The sequence below is a fragment of the Taudactylus pleione genome, unplaced genomic scaffold (assembly GCF_031769625.1).
Source record: "Taudactylus pleione unplaced genomic scaffold, aTauple2 ptg000609l, whole genome shotgun sequence".
Classification (NCBI taxonomy): Eukaryota; Metazoa; Chordata; class Amphibia; order Anura; family Myobatrachidae; genus Taudactylus; species Taudactylus pleione.
In genome coordinates this window covers 4,449,778-4,468,438 of record NW_028285011.1, presented here as the reverse complement: position 1 = coordinate 4,468,438, position 18,661 = coordinate 4,449,778, and the positions used below count along the sequence as shown (strand labels likewise).

The window sequence follows — 18,661 nt, the reverse complement described above, 5'->3', positions numbered from 1 at the left end:
ATACTGTCTACTAGGTGTGGGCAATAAGAGCCACCCCCCACCCAGCTGTTGTAGAACTACACATCCCAGCATGCCCTGCCACCGTTTTGCTATTTGGCCATGCTAAAACTGTTGCAATGCATGCTGGGATGTGTAATTTAACAGCAGCTGGAGGGCCGCTTATTGCCCACCCCTGGCTCTACACAATGGTACTTGTCATTATCTGTAAGTGTTTACGGCCTCATCTGAATTCTTCTAACTGGTTTTGTGGTAAAATAAACACTTCTTTGGTTGTACTCTGTGGGTGTATGAGTGGATACTGATGGCCAATCAGGTACATAGAACATCATCTGCTGACTGCTAGAAGCCATTCAGTTTACCCATCTTATAGAAAGTTGTAGTATCACACCTACAATAAGTATTATGGTTTATTAACTTAGATGCTACTGTGTAAGAACTTGCGCTTCAAGAGACTTCTTGTTTCATCCACCCCTGCTTTTGGACAGCAGGTACACTACACTCAGTGGCAGCAATTACCTACACACAGAGAAGTAGCGTGGAACCATGGCGCCCGGAGAAAGTGCATGTCGTAGCGCCCCCTCCCTGTACTCAACTGTGCCAGTGGGGCATGGCCAACCTGCGGGGGAATACTGAAATGGAGAGAAAAACAGCAAACAGTGGCAGTATCACGCTGGGCACTGATGTCCCATTGGGGGAATGGAATACTTCGGTGATACACTATCTGACAGTAAGGGGCAGCTCATTGGCACTGCCTTATTTATGTATAACACCTAGGATCTGACTTTTATCTAATTTGAATCATTATTAGTCAATAGCGGAGATTGTATTATATATACTGATCATTTAACTTAAATTGACAGAATACATGTGCTAGAGTGAGATTCCACAGGGTGCACAGTTATTACTGCAATTACTGCCCCAAGCAGCTTTCACTGGAGTGGGAGCACCTATGGGAAGTTCCCTTCTCAGCTATGCTCCTACTTCACAAATATACAGTCAGGTCCATAAATATTGGGACATTGACAGAATTTTCATATTTTGGCCTCTATTCACCACCACAATGGCTTTGAAATGAAACAAACAAGATGTGATTTAACTGCAGACTTTCAGATTTAATTTGAGGGTAATTACATCCAAATCAGGTGAACGGTATAGAAATTACAACGGTTTCTATATGTGCCTCCCACTTTTTATGGGGCCAAAAGTAATGGGACAAACTAAACAATCCTAAATCTAACTTTCACTTTTTAATACTTTGTTGCAAATCCTTTGCAGGCAATTACAGCCTGAAGTCTGGAACGCATAGACAACACCAGACGCTGGGTTTCATACCTGGTGATGCACTGCCAGGCCTCTACTGCAAATGTCTTCAGTTCCTGCTTGTTCTTGGGGCATTTTCCCTTCAGTTTTGTCTTCATCAAGTGAAATGCATGCTCAATCGGATTGGGTCAGGGGATTGACTTGGCCATTGCATAACATTCCACTTTTTAGCCTTAAAAAACTCCTTGGTTGCTTATGCAGTATGCTTCGTGCCATCTGCACTGTGAAGCACCGTCCAATGAGTTCTGAAGTATTTGACTGAATATGAGCATATAATATTGCCCGAAACACTTCAGAATTCATTATGCTGCTTTTGTCAGCAGTCACATCATCAATAAATACAAGGGAACCAGTTCCATTGGCAGCCATACATGCCCACGCCATGACACTACCACCACCATGCTTCACTGATGAGGATCATGAGCAGTTCCTTTCCTTCTCTTCTCTTCCCATCACTCTGGTACAAGTTAATCTTTGTCTTATCTGTCCATAGGATGTTGTTCCAGAACTGCAATGGCTTTTTTACATGTTGTTTGGCAAACTCTAATCTGGTCTTCCTGTTTTTGTGGCTCACCAATGGTTTGCATCTTGTGGTGAACCCTCTATATTCACTCTTGTGAAGTCTTCTCTTGATTGTTGACTTTGACACATATACACCTGCCTCCTGGAGAGTGTTCTTGATTTGGCCAACTGTTGTGAAGGGGTTTTTCTTCACCAAGGATATAATTCTTCTGTCATCCACCACAGTTGTTTTCCGTGGTCTTCCGGGTCTTTTGGTGTTGCTGAGCTCTCCGGTGCGTTCTTTCTTTTTAAGAATGTTCCAAACAGATGATTTGGCCACACCTAATGTTTTTGCTATCTCTCTGATGGGTTTGTTTTGATTTTTCAGCCTAATGATGGCTTGCTTCACTGATAGTGACAGCTCTTTGGATCTCATATTGAGAGTTGATAGCAACTGATTCCAAATGCAAATGTCACACCTAGAATCAACTCCAGACCTTTTACCTGCTTAATTGATAATGAAATAACAAGGGAATAGCTCACACCTGTCCATGAAATAGCTTTTGAGTTGATAGTCCCATTACTTTTGGTCCCTTAAAAAGTGGGAGGCACATATTGAAACTGTTGTAATTCCTACACCGTTCACCCGATTTGGATGTAATTACCCTCAAATTAAATCTGAAAGTCTGCAGTTAAAGCACATCTTGTTTGTTTCATTTCAAAACCATTGTGGTGGTGAATACAGGCCAAAATATGAAAATTCTGTCAATGTCCCAATATTTATGGACCTGACTGTACATTGCACCAATATTAATGTGAGTACCACTAATCATGTCATGTTCTGTCTACCACCATTATTATTATTTCAGGTCTCCAAATACAGTATTTTTTAAAAAACCTTTCAAATAACACTTTGTGGTCATGCCTAGTAACACTTCATTACTTTAAATAGCAAAGCAGTGATTTATTTTTTAAACTTATACCTGCCAATAAGTAAAGGAGAGGAGGGCGGTGGGGGTGACAGAAGCCAATAAGAATAGGAGAGGAGAGGGGTGGTGACAGAAGCCAATAAGAAAAGGAGAGCCGAGGGGTGGTGACAGAAGCCAATAAGAAAGGAGAGGGGAGGGACAAAGATTTGATCAGAGAGGGGTGGTGACAGAAGTCAATAAGAAAGGAGAGGGGAAGGGCAAAGAGTTGATCAGAGAGGCGTAGTGACAGAAGCCAATAAGAAAGGAGAGGACAGGGGTAAAAAGCCGATCACAGGGTAGAGAGGGGAGGGAATTAAAGAGGTGAGAAGTGAATGTAATCAATCTGACAGGAAAGGGGAGGTGACAGAAGATGATCACAGAGGATGGAGGGCCGGAGGGGAGGCAATCTGGGCAGCTTGAGGGAGCATGAAATGTAGAAACGGATCTCAGATCTGTAACTTATTTAGGATATAGAGCAAACAAACCGAGATAAAAGTAATAGGCAGTCGCCATACTGTCTTGCGCCCCATGAATTCGGGAACCCTGGGTGGTGCCCTCTGTCCATTTTGGTGCCCAGAGCTCATGCTTCACTGGAACCACCCTCGCTACACCCCTGCCTACACATCTCACCACATTGAGAAGATCATTATTTATGGAATCATTGCCTTTATTTGTGGAGAAAAACATCGCCTCTTCTAACTTCCTCTATTGCACATTCTTATAATGACTCTTTATTCATAATTCACTAGCATACTCCAGCCACACAATACAAAATATATTGCTAAATGTTTATAATGTCTGAAGTGCTTTGCCGTAATGCTCTGCCTGAAATTCCTGTTACATTTGTGTTACTATACTTACTTAGCACAGACGCTGTAAATACGGGTAGCTGCAGAAGCCAGAATTACTACTGTACCTTATACTAATGTGAGCGAGTATCCATATGGCTAATGTGAATTTCTATAGGGCTTCAAGGGGGAAAATGCACTGTCCACTGTTTTTCCACCTACAGCTATAGTATCGGTACTTGCACCTGCCCCATGATGTGTGCAAGAGACAGAGGGCCTGATTCAGAGCCGGCCGCTATTTGCGCTCGCTCGTCCAGAAAAAGGGGCTGGCTATTTAAATTGACCGTTCGCTCTTTGCAGTCTGTTGATGCCTCTATGTCTGAACGAGTGAACAAAACATGCGGTCGTTTTTATGTAAAAAACGCCCCCTGGCCGCTCGCATCATACATCATCTCCGCTATTTATTTGATTAATCGAGTACATCGAAAGGCGTCTGAACTGCTCGCAGTGCTTGTGGTTGGATTTTCCTACCGCAATCATGCGAACAGTTCAGGCTAAGAAACAACCAAGTGACGTGGTCGATGACGCTGCTTTGTTAATTATGCACACCCTTAAAACGCCCGTTTTGACCTTTTGGCACGGCTGCGTTCGGATCTCCACTACCCGTTTTCAAGCACCTTCCCCTGTTACCACCCACAAACGGCTCATCCTGTCACTCAAATTAGCAGGCATTCGCTATTTTGCGAGCACATGATCTTCGGCCGCACTGACAGGTTCGCGCATGCGTACTAAAACCCATACGCATGCGCAGATGTGCGAACATCGCTCGGAGCGAATGAGCGGCCGCTTTCGAGCGGCTCCGAATCAGGCCCAGAGGCATAACTTCATACCAGGAGTCTGGGGGCGAGGTATTTGTTGGTGCCCCCCCTCAGCTTGCACTTACAACCAACACCCCAGTCCTAGCAGCACTCAAACACTCCCCCTAAACCACATTCACTACCAACACCCCAGCAACACCCAGACACACACTATCCTCCCAGTGCATTCAGTTCCAACACCCCAGCAGCACCCAAAGACACACTCCTCCCTTCATTTACTTACAACACCAAAGCAGCACCCAGACCCGCACACTCTCCCCTGCTTTCACTGCTAACACCCCAGCAGCATTCAGACACACATCCTCCCCTGCATTCACTGCCAACACCCAGACACACATTCTCACCCCCAGGGGCGTAGAGAGCCCTGCCGGGCCCAGGTAAAGATGGGGGCGTGACTTAATCGTGGGAGGCGGGGCCACACCCCCTCGAGCAAAAAACAAAACAAATACAGACATATGCGTGCTGGGGAGGGGGGGCACTGTGAGCCCCTCACCCTGGTGCAAAGCCAGGGGGCGTGATTAGTGTGATCGCTCCCCCCCACAGGCATAGGAGACTGCTGTGGCTGTTGCTCGGCAGCCACGAGCAGTCTCCCACTGCAGCTCAGCACACGCTATGTGCTGGGCTGCTGTGAGGGAGGGGGGGTTGCACCGGACCCGGGCCCCTCAGGAAGCCCGGGCCCGGGTAAATAGTACCCGCCCCCCCTCTCGGCGCCCCTGCTCACTCCCTCCACATTCACTTCAAACTACCCAGCAACACCCAGACTCTACTCCTACCTGCATTTACTGCCATCACACCAGCATCACTCAGACACACACACTCTCCCCCCCCCCCCAATTAACTAGCAGCACCCCAGCACACAAATACTACCAGGCTCCATTTGCTACTCCTACAGCAAGAGCAGAGGAAGCAATTCCCACGGAATCAATATGTAATACCGACAGACGGGATCCAGGCGGTCAGAATCCCGACGCCTGGATCCCAACAGGGTTAACATACCGACACTTGGTGGTCGGTATGCTAACCCTCCCCCTTTCCCTACCCTAACCCTCCCTCCCTGGTGCCTAAACCTAACCGTCCCCTCCCCGCACTTTAAACCTAACCCTCCCCCCTTAGTGCCTAACCCTAACCCACCCCGCTACTTACCTTTGGCATCCTGGAGGTCGGGATGCCGGCGCCGGGATTCTGACCGGCATCGGTATTCCAACGCCAGTAAGGTAAGCGTCGCCATCCAGACCACCAGGATGCCGAACACATACCATTCCCACGTGTATGAGAGGGAAAAAACAACATAGGAGGGAGGGTCATGTACTACAGCCACTGCCCTGCCCCTTTTATGTACATAGAGATGTGCCCAAATATGTCTATCCTCCGTGCGCTACAAGTCGCATTACACATAACCGTTGAGCGCTGTCTGACTCGGTAGTGCCACGCGTCTTTTCATGTGACTGCGGGTGTATCTGCATGCAAAATGCTATATTACAGTGTCAGCGGCTGTGACACTAACGTAGCGTTTCGCATGCAGACATTGATAAGTGAATTCATATGGACAATGGTCGCATAGAGTTACAGAACATTTTTTAGTCAAAAGCCACAGCAATACCTTTAAAAAATTTAACAATTGCAACATATGTTAAAATGTAAACCAACATCAAATATTTTATAACACAAAGGTTCTGCTCTCTTTCTGCAGCTGTGCATTTCTGAAACCAGCTTTAAAGGCTCTGGGTGAATCATAAGCTATCAAGGAATAAATTGGTTTAATATTCATAGCTTTTTTATTCTGGTTGTATGCAAGGTCAGGTAACTGTCTCCAGCTATAAATGAATGAGCAAAGTGTTTTGTCTATCATGTTCCCAGCAAGATATGTCTGCCTGATCAGCGTGCCTTCTGTATGGCATTAAATGGTTCACTGGATACAAGACGCTGCAGGGAGAATAATACAGGTATATCATTTGTCTGCTAGAGTACGCAGCACTGTCTCTTACTAACAGGCAAAACGTTTTACTCAGCTTTACATGGTGAAGAATAACTGCATATAACACCAAAAAGGGTTACATAAAATCTAGAAAACCTGTGTCACAGGCTTGTAAATATTTTCCCCTTCAAATATAGATGTAGAATAGATTATAAAGTGCTGCCATGGATCCAAGAAAAGCTCCACAGTGACCTCCTAATGCAAACTTCAACACATTGGAACTGAGGCAGAGTTGAACGCAAGTCGTTTTTGCGGTTGCACGTTGTGTGTTTTTGCACTGCGTGTGCTCTGGAGCCAAGTGTATACAAATATGGGTGATAGTCGCATTTTCACTTGCAGTTGAAGGCTCAAAGATGGGTGATAACGGTATTATTATTATTATAATTATTCTTTATTTATATGGAGCCACAAGGGTTCTGCAGCGCCTCACAAAGTATATTAACAAATGAGCAAACTCGTAAAACAGCGACTTACAGTAAAAACAATACAGAATAAGAACATAGTTTATAAACATTGCTGCAGCGATCATAACACTCAAAAAAGCAACAGGGCGTCAGCAACCAAATGTTAAGTGCCCTTGTTGAGAGTTTTGAGTAGATGGTCATGTGAGTGAGGGAAGGAAAAGCACATAAGGGGAGAGGGCCCTGCTCATGAGAGCTTACATTCTATAGGGGGGGAGGGGGGGGAGACAGACAGAGAACACAGATAGGGTAGACAGTGAGGAAGAAGTATGTAAGCAGCAGGTTAGGATGAGAGCTGGACGGCTTTGAAGTAGTGGGTCTTGAGAGCCCGTTTGAAGATTTAAAGAGAGGTGGAGAGTCTGATAGGGAGAGGGAGACAGTTCCAGAGGAAGGGAACAGCTTGGGTGAGATCTTGGAGGCAGGAGTAGAAGGAAGTAATCAGTAGGCAAGAGAGGTAGCATGCATTTGTAGGAAAGGGGGAGATTAGTGTGATATAGATGAAGGTTTAGTCACATGTAGGCTAACTTTTGTGAGGGTGTGTCAATGGAACTGTGGGCAATGTGGAGTTATGCATGTACAGGGCCAGAACTAAGGGTGTGCGAGCAGTGCTGTTGCACAGGGCACTGGAGGTGGGACAGTTGCTGCCCCACGCACCTGCATATGGCTTGCAGGGTGCGCAATGAGTAGGCACCCTGAAACCTATGGAGCTGCTTGGATCATCCATAGGATGCTCTGGACAGTGCTTAATTTCCTACAGCAGGCAGCCCCACCTCTTAGGCATGACATCACGGGTTTAGGGGACAGGTATGTAATTAGTCCGGATTCCCACTGATCTTTTGTACCAGAGATAGGGCTGATGCAGGTGTGCACGGATAATGACGATGACTTTAAAAACGAGCATACAGATCGGGGGATGTCCAGCCAAAGAGATGCGTATAACTCAGCATATGAGCGAATACATGCATCTAGTTCTGTGCACACAATGCCGGAGTATCTGCTGCCAACTTCAGTTCAACTCTGCATCATCCCCTTTGTATAGATCAGAACCATCCATTTATATATAGTGTAAATCCACCACAAGATATAAAAATGTACTGTAATTTGTACAAATAAATACTTATGTTCTTAGGGGGCCTATTCATGATCACTAATATGCCCGTTATGCAAGCGGATTAGTTCGTTTCCGCATGGTTTAAGTAACGTACCCATTCATTATTAAGGGCCCGACAGGGCCACCTATTATTCAGCTAACTCCGAAAACCGAAAGTTTTTGGAGTTTGCTTTCGGGGTTGTGAAGAGGGATCTCTATGCCGCCTCTGCAGGGTGACCCTATGGCTGTGCGCATGTGTTACCTCAAGCAACAGCACTGGTAAGTAACACTGCTACATCAGGGGATCGCGGGGACAGCTGCTTTTCTTTGCAGCTGTCCTCACACTTGAGTAATAATGAATTGCTCCAGTATCCACTGCCGCAAAACTCGTTGATCCCGGATCATGAATAAGCCCTTGGTGAGTTGTTCACTCAATTATCATTCTCATTTTTTTTTCATTGGAAATGGCTCAGGTGCTGTAGTTGGTAACCGTAACAAATAAAAATAAACCCTAGTGCACTCTGTTGGTTGTCTATGTGGAGCTGATGAAAATGGTAACACATTGGGCCTGAAAGGTTAGTAACAGCAAGCCCTGGGATCTATTGTAGAACAATCATCTTAGATGAAGATTGAGGGCCCTATGCTCAGTTGAAAGCAATTGACACCAAAAACGGAGGTGTAAATTGTGTTAGCTATGGTAAGAACTTAACTCTCTTTCTTCGAAGTCCATAGGGTCCACAGGGAGACCTTGGGGTGTAGGTGATGGATCTGGAATCCGGGCAGCACGCAGTTAAAAGCTTTCAGCTCCCAGGATGAACTTAGTCCACTCTCCCTATACCCCGCCCCCAAGCCAGAGGCACCTCAGTTCGTTATAAGCCAAAGGCCGGAGGAGGATAAGAGAGAAGGAAGACTGGTACACTGAAGAATCTCATTCTCACAAAGAAGGATATGGAAAACCGGTGACCAGCAACATAGCCCATATGAAGCCAGGTGCGTCAGGGTGGGTGCCCTGTGGACCCTATGGACTTCCAAGAAAGAGTTAACAAAGGTAAGTTCTTAACATAACTCATTTTCTTCTTCAGGATCCATAGGCTCCACAAGGAGACCTTGGGGATGTCCCAAAGCAGTCCATTTAAGGGTGGGGACGCTCCTGCGTTGAGAGGAGAATCCGGCGCCCAAAGGAAGCATCCTGAGAGGCAAAGGTATCAAAGGCATAGAACCTTAGAAAGGTCTGAACAGAAGACCACGTGGCCGCCTTACACAGCTGAACAGCCGAAGCGCCACGGCGAGCTGCCCATGAGGGACCCACAACTCGAGTGGAATGAGCATTAACAGAAGCCGGAACAGGAAGGCCTGCTTGCGTCCAGGCCTCTGAGTTAGTCATATGAAGCCATCTAGCCAATGTTTGTTTATTGGCTGGCCATCCTATCTTGTGAAATCCATAGAGCACAAATAAGGAGTCCGATTTCAGAGGGAACTGGTACAGTTCACATAAATCCTGACCACATCCAAAGAGGCCTCACCTGCTAAGAGATCTGGTGATAGAAAGGCCGGGACTATAATTTCCTCATTAATATGGAAACTAGAAACAACTTTTGGAAGGAACCCAGGGCAAGTACTAAGCACGGCCCTGTCCTGGTGAAATATCAGAAAAGGGGAGCGACAGAAGAGCGCTCCTAACTCTGACACTATCCTGGCAGATGCAATCACCAGAAGAAAAAGAGTCTTAGCTGTTAACCACTTGAGTTCCACCGAATCTAGTGGTACAAATGGAGGGCCCGAAGAACTACCGCCAAATCCCAAGGCACCACTGGGGATGACAAAGGGAGGTTGAATCCGGGGAACACCCTAGAGGAAGGTGTGGATATTTGGAAGCGAAGCAAGTCTTCGTTAAACCATACTGACAGAGCAGAGACATGCACTTTCAACAAGGCCAGGTGGAGGCCGAGGTCCAATCCAGCTTGAAGAAAGGCCAGGACTCTGGAAATCCAAAACACCTGAGGGTCGTAATTTCTGGGACATCATTAGAAATATGTATGCCACACTTTGGGGTAGATCCTAGCAGAATCTGGCTTACGCGCTTTAAGCATCGTGTTGACGACAGAGCGAGAGAATCCTTTGGACCTTAGAAGGGATGTCTCAAAAGCCACACCGTCAAAGACAGACGATCCAGGTCCTGGTAAAGGCAAGGACCCTGAGACAACAGATCTGAACGTTGAGGTAATAGGAACGGTGTCGATGGAGAGACTCAGATGATCTGAGTACCAATGATGCCTGGGCCATGCTGGAGCCACCAGCAGGACATTACCTCCCTCTTGTTTGAACTTCTGAAGAACTCAAGGAATAAGGGAGACTGGAGGAAACAGGTACACAAACTGTGAGGTCCACTTCACTGACAGAGCGTCCACCAAGGTTACCTCGGCATCTCTTGTTCTGGACCCATGGACTGGTAATTTGTGAGTGTGTCGGGAGGCCATGAGGTCCACTGCTGGGAGGCCCCATTTGTCCACTAGGAGTTTAAACACTTCTTGGTGAAGAGACCATTCCCCTAGATGCACGTCGTGATGGCTGAGGAAGTCTGCTTCCCAATTGAGAACTCCCGGAATGAACACTGCCGAAATGGCCAGGAGGTGACACTCTGACACTTCTGTCATTGCTGCCCGACTTCGAGTGTCTCCTTGATGGTTGATGTAAGCTACCGTGGTGGCACTGTCGGATTGAACCTGCACAGGTTTTCCGCAAAGTATGTGTCTGGCCATCTTGAGGGTCCTGTACATGGCCCAAAGCTCCAATATGTTGATTGGGAATGTTGGTTTGACTGCTGTCCAACAACCCTGAAAAGAGTGCAGACTGGTCGCTGCGGCCCAGCACCGGAAACTGGCATCAGTTGTTAGGAATACCCAGTCAGGGATCCAAAAGGGGCGTCCCTTGGTTAGAGGAGACGTCAGTAGCCACCAAGACAGAGACAGACGCACCTCCGGAGAGAGCACTATTGTCTGAGCTTTGATCCGGTGGGGCAATCCTTTCCATCTGGAGAGGATCAGCCCCTGCAGAGGCCTGGAATGAAATTGAGCATATTCTACCATGTCGAAGGTGGACACCATGGATCGCAGAACCTGTATCGCTGAGCGGATTGACACCCGGCGACTATGGAGGTAACTGCATATTCGTAGTTGTAATATGGAGATCTTGTCTGAAGTCAGAAAGATTCTCTGCTGTTGAGAATCCAGTAGGGCCCCCAGATGAATAATCCTCTGTGGGGATTCAGGGAGGACTTTTTCCAATTGATTAACCACCCGTGAGCCTGTAAAAAGGCAATTGTCAGTTGCAGGTGGTGGTGAAGCACTTCTGGAGAACCAGCTAACAGGAGGAGGTCACCCAGGTATGGTAGTAGCCAGATACCCTGATCCCGCAGATGGGCCGCCATGATAGCCATAACTTTGGTAAACACCTTGGAGCTGTGGACAGGCCAAAGGGTAGCGCCCGGAACTGGAAGTGTTGCTGTAGTATATCAAACCGGAGATAACACTGGTGAGAGGGTATTATAGGGACATGTAGGTATGCATCCTGAATATCCAGCGATACCATAAAATCTCCAGGTTCCATAGCCAGTATTATGAAGCGTAGGGTTTCCATCCTGAATCTGGGCACCCTGAGGAATTTGTTCAGGGATTTGAGGTTGAGTATAGGCCGATAAGACCCATTCGGCTTTTGCACCAGAAAGAGAGTAGAATAATAACCAGTCCCTCGCTGGGATAGTGGGACTGGCACAATTACCCCTGCCTGCAGCAACGACTGTATGGCTTTCTGGATCGGTAAGGCCTTGTTCTTGTCTTCGAAGGAATGAAAGGGCGTACCCATGAGAGACCACTTCTCTTACCCAAGCTTCCTTGGTGGTTTGACACCAGCACTGGGCGAACTGAAGAAGTCGGCCTCCCACTCTGGGATCCCACAGAGGGAGGCACGCCCCATCAGGCCTCAGGTTTATCCTCTGGTATGGAAGCAGGGCGTCTTGTGCTCCAGGCGTGTTTCTTAGGGTTGGTGGACTTCTTGGCAGTTGACGGTCTGGGAAAGGACTGTCCTTTGGGTTTTTCTTGGGGACGAAAGGACCAAAAGGAAGAAGTTGGAGAGTTTGAAGGGGCAGATGCTGAAGGCAGAAACGCAGATTTCGATGCTGCCAATGTGTCAATCTTGTCCAGGTCTGGACCAAACAAGATATCCCCATTGTATGGTAAGGCTTCCAGGCCTTTCTTAGAATCATCATCCGCCCTCCAAGAGCGCAGCCACAGGGAACGGCGAGCAGACACGGCCGCGGCCAAGACTCTGGAGGTCAGCAGACTGGCATCCAGAGCAGTCTCAGCAATATATGCAGCCGCATCCCTAATGTGGCCAACCAATGACACCTGATTCTCAGGAGCTTCCGAGGGGAAGGAGTCCTCCAGTGCATCGATCCAGCGCTGTATAGCTTCAGCTACCCATGAGATAGCCATGGACAGGCGGGCAACAGCTCCTGAAAGAGAGTATATCGATTTCAGGCAAGTTTCCACCTTCCTATCTGTAGGATCCTTTTAGGAAGAAATGGAGGGCATAGGTAGTGTAGCGCTTTTTATTAAACGTGTTACATGAGAATCCACCGCAGGGGGCGATTCCCATTTTTTACAATGAGCCTCAGGAAATGGGTAACATGAGGCCAAACGCTTTTGAGGCTGATACCTCTTACCAGGCGATTGCCAGGCAACAGACATGTGATCTACTAGCCAATCTGATAGAGGGAATACTGCCGAATTCACCTTGACCCATTTGGACTGAGGGGCTGGCTCGTCATCCTCTATTACCAATATGGATCTGACAGCATGAACCAAGGCAGAAATATTAATATTTGACCTAGTCTCCACCTCTTGCAGAGGTGAGTCAGGGTTAGAGGTATCAGCAATCTCTCTGTCGTAAGATGACATCTCAGATTCTGAGAGTTGTGTGGACTGAGAGGACAACACAGGAGGTTTAGCTGGCTTCAGAGGTTTCTCACCCTGCAACATGGTCTGAAGGGCAGTAGAGGAAGCCACCAGGCTCTGCACTGAAGTAGAGAAAGCATCTACCCATGGTGGATGAATAGCCTGTGGTAGTCCCTGTAAGGAAATGACAGACTGCTGAGGTACAGGAGGAGTCTGCATAATCTGAGGTAGACCCTGAGAGGGCATGATGGTCTGCTGAGGTAACCCCCATCTGGCCCGCAATGGAGGCCAGGACCTGAGAAAAGGCAGCCCAAGGGGGTTCCTGTAACGTTGTTGGGGGTTTGAGGTGCATGGAGGATTATAAAACCTCACACATAATCCATCCCGAACCAAATCCTCCTCACTTAAACCTACAGCACTTAACCTGCAAGATAGCAGAATGGGTGTAGAAGTATGTTCGTTACCCTTGTCAGACATGTCTGACACACATTATGGCACTGAGTATGATGCAATCACGAGTATATAGTATACTACTCGGAGAGCAACACACTGGTCCTGACTGATGCTTGCATAAGCTACAGGAGCCTTTGCCTAAATATGGCACAGTGCAGCACACAACAGTATGTGACAGACCTCACAATATTATCTTTTTTTTATATGTGAGGTATAAGAACCAGCCTACCACCTGTATTAGGGCAGAATTAGAGGAAAGGTATAGATATATGCTGACAGTTAGGAAAAAAAGACAGACGGGCAGCGCTAGCATAAGTCACATACAATGCAGAATTCACACTGCAAATTGGCACTACAACCAACTACACAGACTCATTGTCTGGTAGGCTATAGCACTACAAACACTAACCCGAGGGAGAGGTATGTAGGGGGAACGGACCTCGCGTTGTCCTGAGAGAGCTGCGATTGCACCACTTGAAGAAAATGGCTGCCGGAGATCTCATAGGGGGCGTGGTCGGAGGAGGAGAACAGCTCAGAGAAGCCAGACCTCAGAGGAAAGGCGCCCTGAGCTGAGCTGTCCCTGGTGGTCTAGTGGATCGCGGTGGCTAGAGCCTGCATCACACTCAGCCACCTCCGGTCTGTCCCCTGAGACCGGAGGTATTGACTGCCTCAATGCAGGGGCCCTAATACCATACTGTGTAGTGTGTACCTTACGCTGTAGGTGTAGCTCTGCTGTGTACTACATTGGGGAAATATTGGCACCTCCAACTTATTCACAGCAGTGCGCTTTAAGGAGAAGTTGGTATTGTGTCATGCATTTTTGTTTTTTTTTGCCAAGCCAAGGATCATGGATGCATACATGTAGGTCCCAGAATGATTGCTGAAGTGCCAACATGTCAACACCCATGGCCGTGCTGTAGCTTGTAGTACTACAAGCGCCAGTATTGTAAACCCTTTAAAAGGTGACCTGGGCATGCTGGGAACTGTGTTTCATCATGGATTAAGAATGACTGTATATATTTTGTACGCCATTAACTGCATACAAAATATATGAATGCTACAATTACAGCACACTATAGAAAATGCTACAATTAGTAGTAAATGCTACAATTACAGCACACTGTTCATACACAATATAATACAAGTCTACAAGTCTGGACAGTGTTATTAAATAAATACTAATAAAGTTGCACCTTTACAAGGTAAAAAGGAAATTAAAACTTGATGCATAGACAAAATGAAAATAGTAATTAAGTTAAAATCCTTACAAACCATTGCTACCCCTTTAAAAGATCAAATGGAAATATGTTTTATCGATGTGGACCAATTGCATACATCACTGTAATAATGTTGCAGCAACCACATTATTATAGTATTTATTTAAGGAGAGCATACTTTTAAGAATTTTAACTCAAAGTACAAATTACTGATTCCTAATGTAATCTATAGAAAGCTAAGCATAAACTGCTTATAACACAAATACAAAGTCTATGGACCAGTCTATGGGTCAGTGGAGGCCTCTAAAATCCTCATGGTTTGGCCAAGTAGCCTCCTTTAAAAGGTGAGGGATATTTTCCAAACACTGCATGCTAGGGGCCAATTCAATTACCTGGGAATACACTGCGGGTGCGAGCTAGCAAGGCAACAAGCCGCACTTTATGGCAGCCTGAACTCACTCAAAAATGAGCGAATTCGAACTGTGAGCAGTGCGAGATGTGGTGCTGTTGCCGGCGGTTTAACAACCTTCCACAGGTAATTTTGTTGACCTCTTAGAGTCTTTACCTGGTACTAAAGCTTGTTGAGTGTGGTTTGGCTAAAGACATTAAGGTACTATATTGGTACTACATTGCTATATTGAAGCTAGCTTATCTTGCTTCAATATAGAGGTTACTAACTTAGATTTTACTAATATAGCAAAATTTTAAATATGTTTTTTTTAAACACCAACAATCACGATCACTATTTTTGTATTTCATTATTCGGCATGTTCACATAGTATTGGCCAATGTGCTTTATACATGTCATTAAGAATTATGTTACCTGAAGTTCTTTAACCCAAAACCAGGCTTCCTTCATGTTTTCCTCATTAACCTCTGCTAATCTTGCTTTCCAAGCCTCTACTTTAGAATCAAACTTTACAAAGTTGAACATCTTCTTGTGTTTAAGCTGCTCCTGTTTAGAACAATTGTACTTGTTATCTTCTGTTATTACAAAGAAATGATATCACAGAATACAGACTGGAGCTCTTTTGTTCACAGAATACATTAAAGGATAACACATTTTAGCAATTAGCAAGAAAGCAAATATAACAAAAAGGTCATATCTTTAGTACAATGATGAATATCCATGCTATTCAGTCAGTTATTACAGCTATTATCTTTTGTATTAAAAATAAAATGTTTATACTGTGATAAAAATACAACAATAATTAAGAGAGATGAGACACTACCAAAGAAACATGGCATGCCAGCTTTGTACATTTAGTGCACTGTGCATACCACCGTATTTAACATCCACTTATACATAAAAGGAAAAAAAAGCAAATTAAATCAGCATAAAAATATTTGTTGATCTATTAACAGTACATGCTAAGGATGCGGCTAGTTTGTAAAAATATAGATTGCAGAAATAAGTGAACAACAATACACTATATATTTATACATTGTTTACAGTCTATAGTAAGTAGGGCAACAATTGCTCATGATAAGCCGATATAAGAAAAACTTCCTATTGTGAAACTAATATGATACTAACATGCTGAGGAAATACTGCATTATTATTATTGCTTAGTTTTGGCCAGGTCCACCAAGAGCACCTCGGGTCATGTGAGGCTGCTTCTTGAACTCCATTAAGGTTCCCCTATAATGGGATGTGAAATAGGAACCCCCCCTAAGTGGCTTATGCAGCTTTGGCAAATCGGTACTGCGTGCGCAGCCTAAACGTGTATGACGGCGAAGACCAATAGGAAGATATTGGTCCAGTTCGTCATTATTTTCCTCCCACAATATGGCTCAGCTGTGGAGGTGAATGGATGGATATGGGCAGAGTTCCACCACTCTACACCATCATTGCCATCATCAGAATACTGGTTTTGGCCAATAGAATTCTTGGTCACCAAGAAGGTGAATGCCATTTTTTTCTTCTACTACAGAGGGACGTTAATCATAAATACTACTATTCAGTAGAAGGGTGTTTTACCTGCATAAGTTGAAATATTTTTTCCTTTACCAAAAAAAGCTTGTCTTTCATGGAGTGTGATGTGTCGATAAGGAAATAGACTTGGTCTTCAAGGATCGTACCAAACAACTCTCTGCTTCCTTTCTGAAGCCATGTAACTCTGTTAAATATAAAGAAGTTATTAATATAACTATATAAAAAAGTAGCTGATTGGTTGGTGATATATATCTCACAATTTTATCTCACATCGAGCTTTGATACATATGCCCCTAAATCTTTAATATTACACTATGAGAGTGCTCTTTTCTCTCCTCCGCGATACAATTCTTGACACCCATGTCCAGAAGGCGGTGGTCCAAAAATGAAGGAAGTGTATCTTGGAAAGCATAAAGACACTTATTACATGCTTGCTTATACAAAATTTGTGGTACGCATATTGGATTACTCATTAATTTAAAAGACATTTAAAAGTCAAATGTTCCAATAAATATTACACCAGAAGGAGCTTGTTCACTTACCTTTTGATATATATATATATATATATATATATATATATATATACAAAATAGTTGCAAAAAAGCAGAGTTAACTCACCAGGGCTTCTCTTTATAGTGTAAAAACACCTACTTTATTCGTCACACCATTGGTGCAATAATCAAGAAGGTCGACGTTCGACCGCAGGAATGCAATCTTTTTCAAGACACCACCACTGAATAGGACAGGACACTGGTGGTGTCTTGAAAAAGACCGCGTTCCTGCGGTTGAAACGTTGACCTTCTTCATTATTGCACCAATGTTGTGACGAATAAAGTAGGTGTTTTTACACTATAAAGAGAAGCCCTGGTGAGTGAACTCTGCTTTTGGATATGGAGTTGGTACTCGTAGAGTACCAATGGGTTGTCACCCCAGGCAAAGCTTGAGTGAGATGTACAGTGTGTGCTGCTGGCTGCTTGGAAATTATATATATATATATATATTATATAAATATATGGGGTTATGTAATAGGTGCCGATTTCACGAATCTGTCTGTATATCTGCGCGATTGAGGATAAATTTAAAGAAGCAGTAAGTTATAAAGCTGAACCAGCGAAATCTCGCAGAAATACAGATGGCTCCGTAATATCGGCACCAATTACATAACCCCCTTGGTCTCCTCTTTCTAAAGTGACCATGTTAGAGATGGTTTCAGTAGTAATAATAACCTGTACTAATATCTCTAGAGCGCATGAAACACAAATAAACTGCAGAGATGTAGATATGTAATATCACCTTCTTCCCACTGTGTCTAGAGTAGTCTTCATTCTTTCCTCATACCACCGGCACTTCTCCTTACTGATATGCACATGCATTACGGAGCCATCTTTCCAAAGCACATGGACAAAGCGGTCACAGTATTTGGCATTGATCAGTTTCAAATTGTTCTCCTGTAGGTTCAGATACATATGACGGTTTAGCATGATGAAGCATGTCTTACTGTACATGATTTTGCAAATCATTCCTATTTATTGAGAACATTCAACATAAAAAGCTAATAAAAAGGTCTAAAGAAGGTCAGAGCACTCATTACATTCATTCTATAATACTAGGGGCCTGATGCAAAGTTGGGAATACAGTAAGATATAGCAAGTAACTGTGAATCTGGGCAATCCATGTTGCAATGCAAGGGGTGCAAATACATACATTTTATTTGCATGTGGGGTAAATACTGGCTGCTTTTGCATGTAGGCCACAACTGCTGGACACCATTATTTTTACACTGCAATGTAAATGTCAGTTTGGACACCCCCCTCCCAAATCTAAATCTCTCTGCACATTTTACATCTGCCCCAGTGGCGTAACTACTGCCCCCGCAGCCCCCGCGGTGGCTTGGAGGCGCTGGGTAGCTTGGGGGCAGTAGTAGTAACTACGGAGGGTGCAGGGGGTGCAGTCGCACCCCCTGCACCCTCCATCTGCCGGGCACCCGCTGAGTGTGTTACCAGCGGGCGCCCGGCTTCTATTCAAACCCCCGGCGGCAGCCGGAGGATGGAGCTCCCTCCGTCTTCCGGATCCCGCAGGGCACTATGGGAGTGACGTAATGACGTCACTCCCATAGTGCCGA

General features: G+C 45.2%; 1 protein-coding gene across 1 annotated transcript in view; it reads right to left on the bottom strand.

Moving 5' to 3' along the window:
• The window catches only part of VWA3B (von Willebrand factor A domain containing 3B), a 201,201-nt gene that overhangs the window by 155,810 nt on the left and 26,730 nt on the right, over window positions 1–18,661 (bottom strand). Inside the window, exons 9-11 of the mRNA XM_088454098.1 lie at window positions 17,833–17,987; window positions 16,585–16,723; window positions 15,427–15,558 (exon numbers count right to left, since the gene is read on the bottom strand). Of these exons, the coding sequence (XP_088310224.1) occupies window positions 15,427–15,558; window positions 16,585–16,723; window positions 17,833–17,987 (426 nt within the window). The remainder of the gene's footprint in view (window positions 1–15,426; window positions 15,559–16,584; window positions 16,724–17,832; window positions 17,988–18,661) is intronic.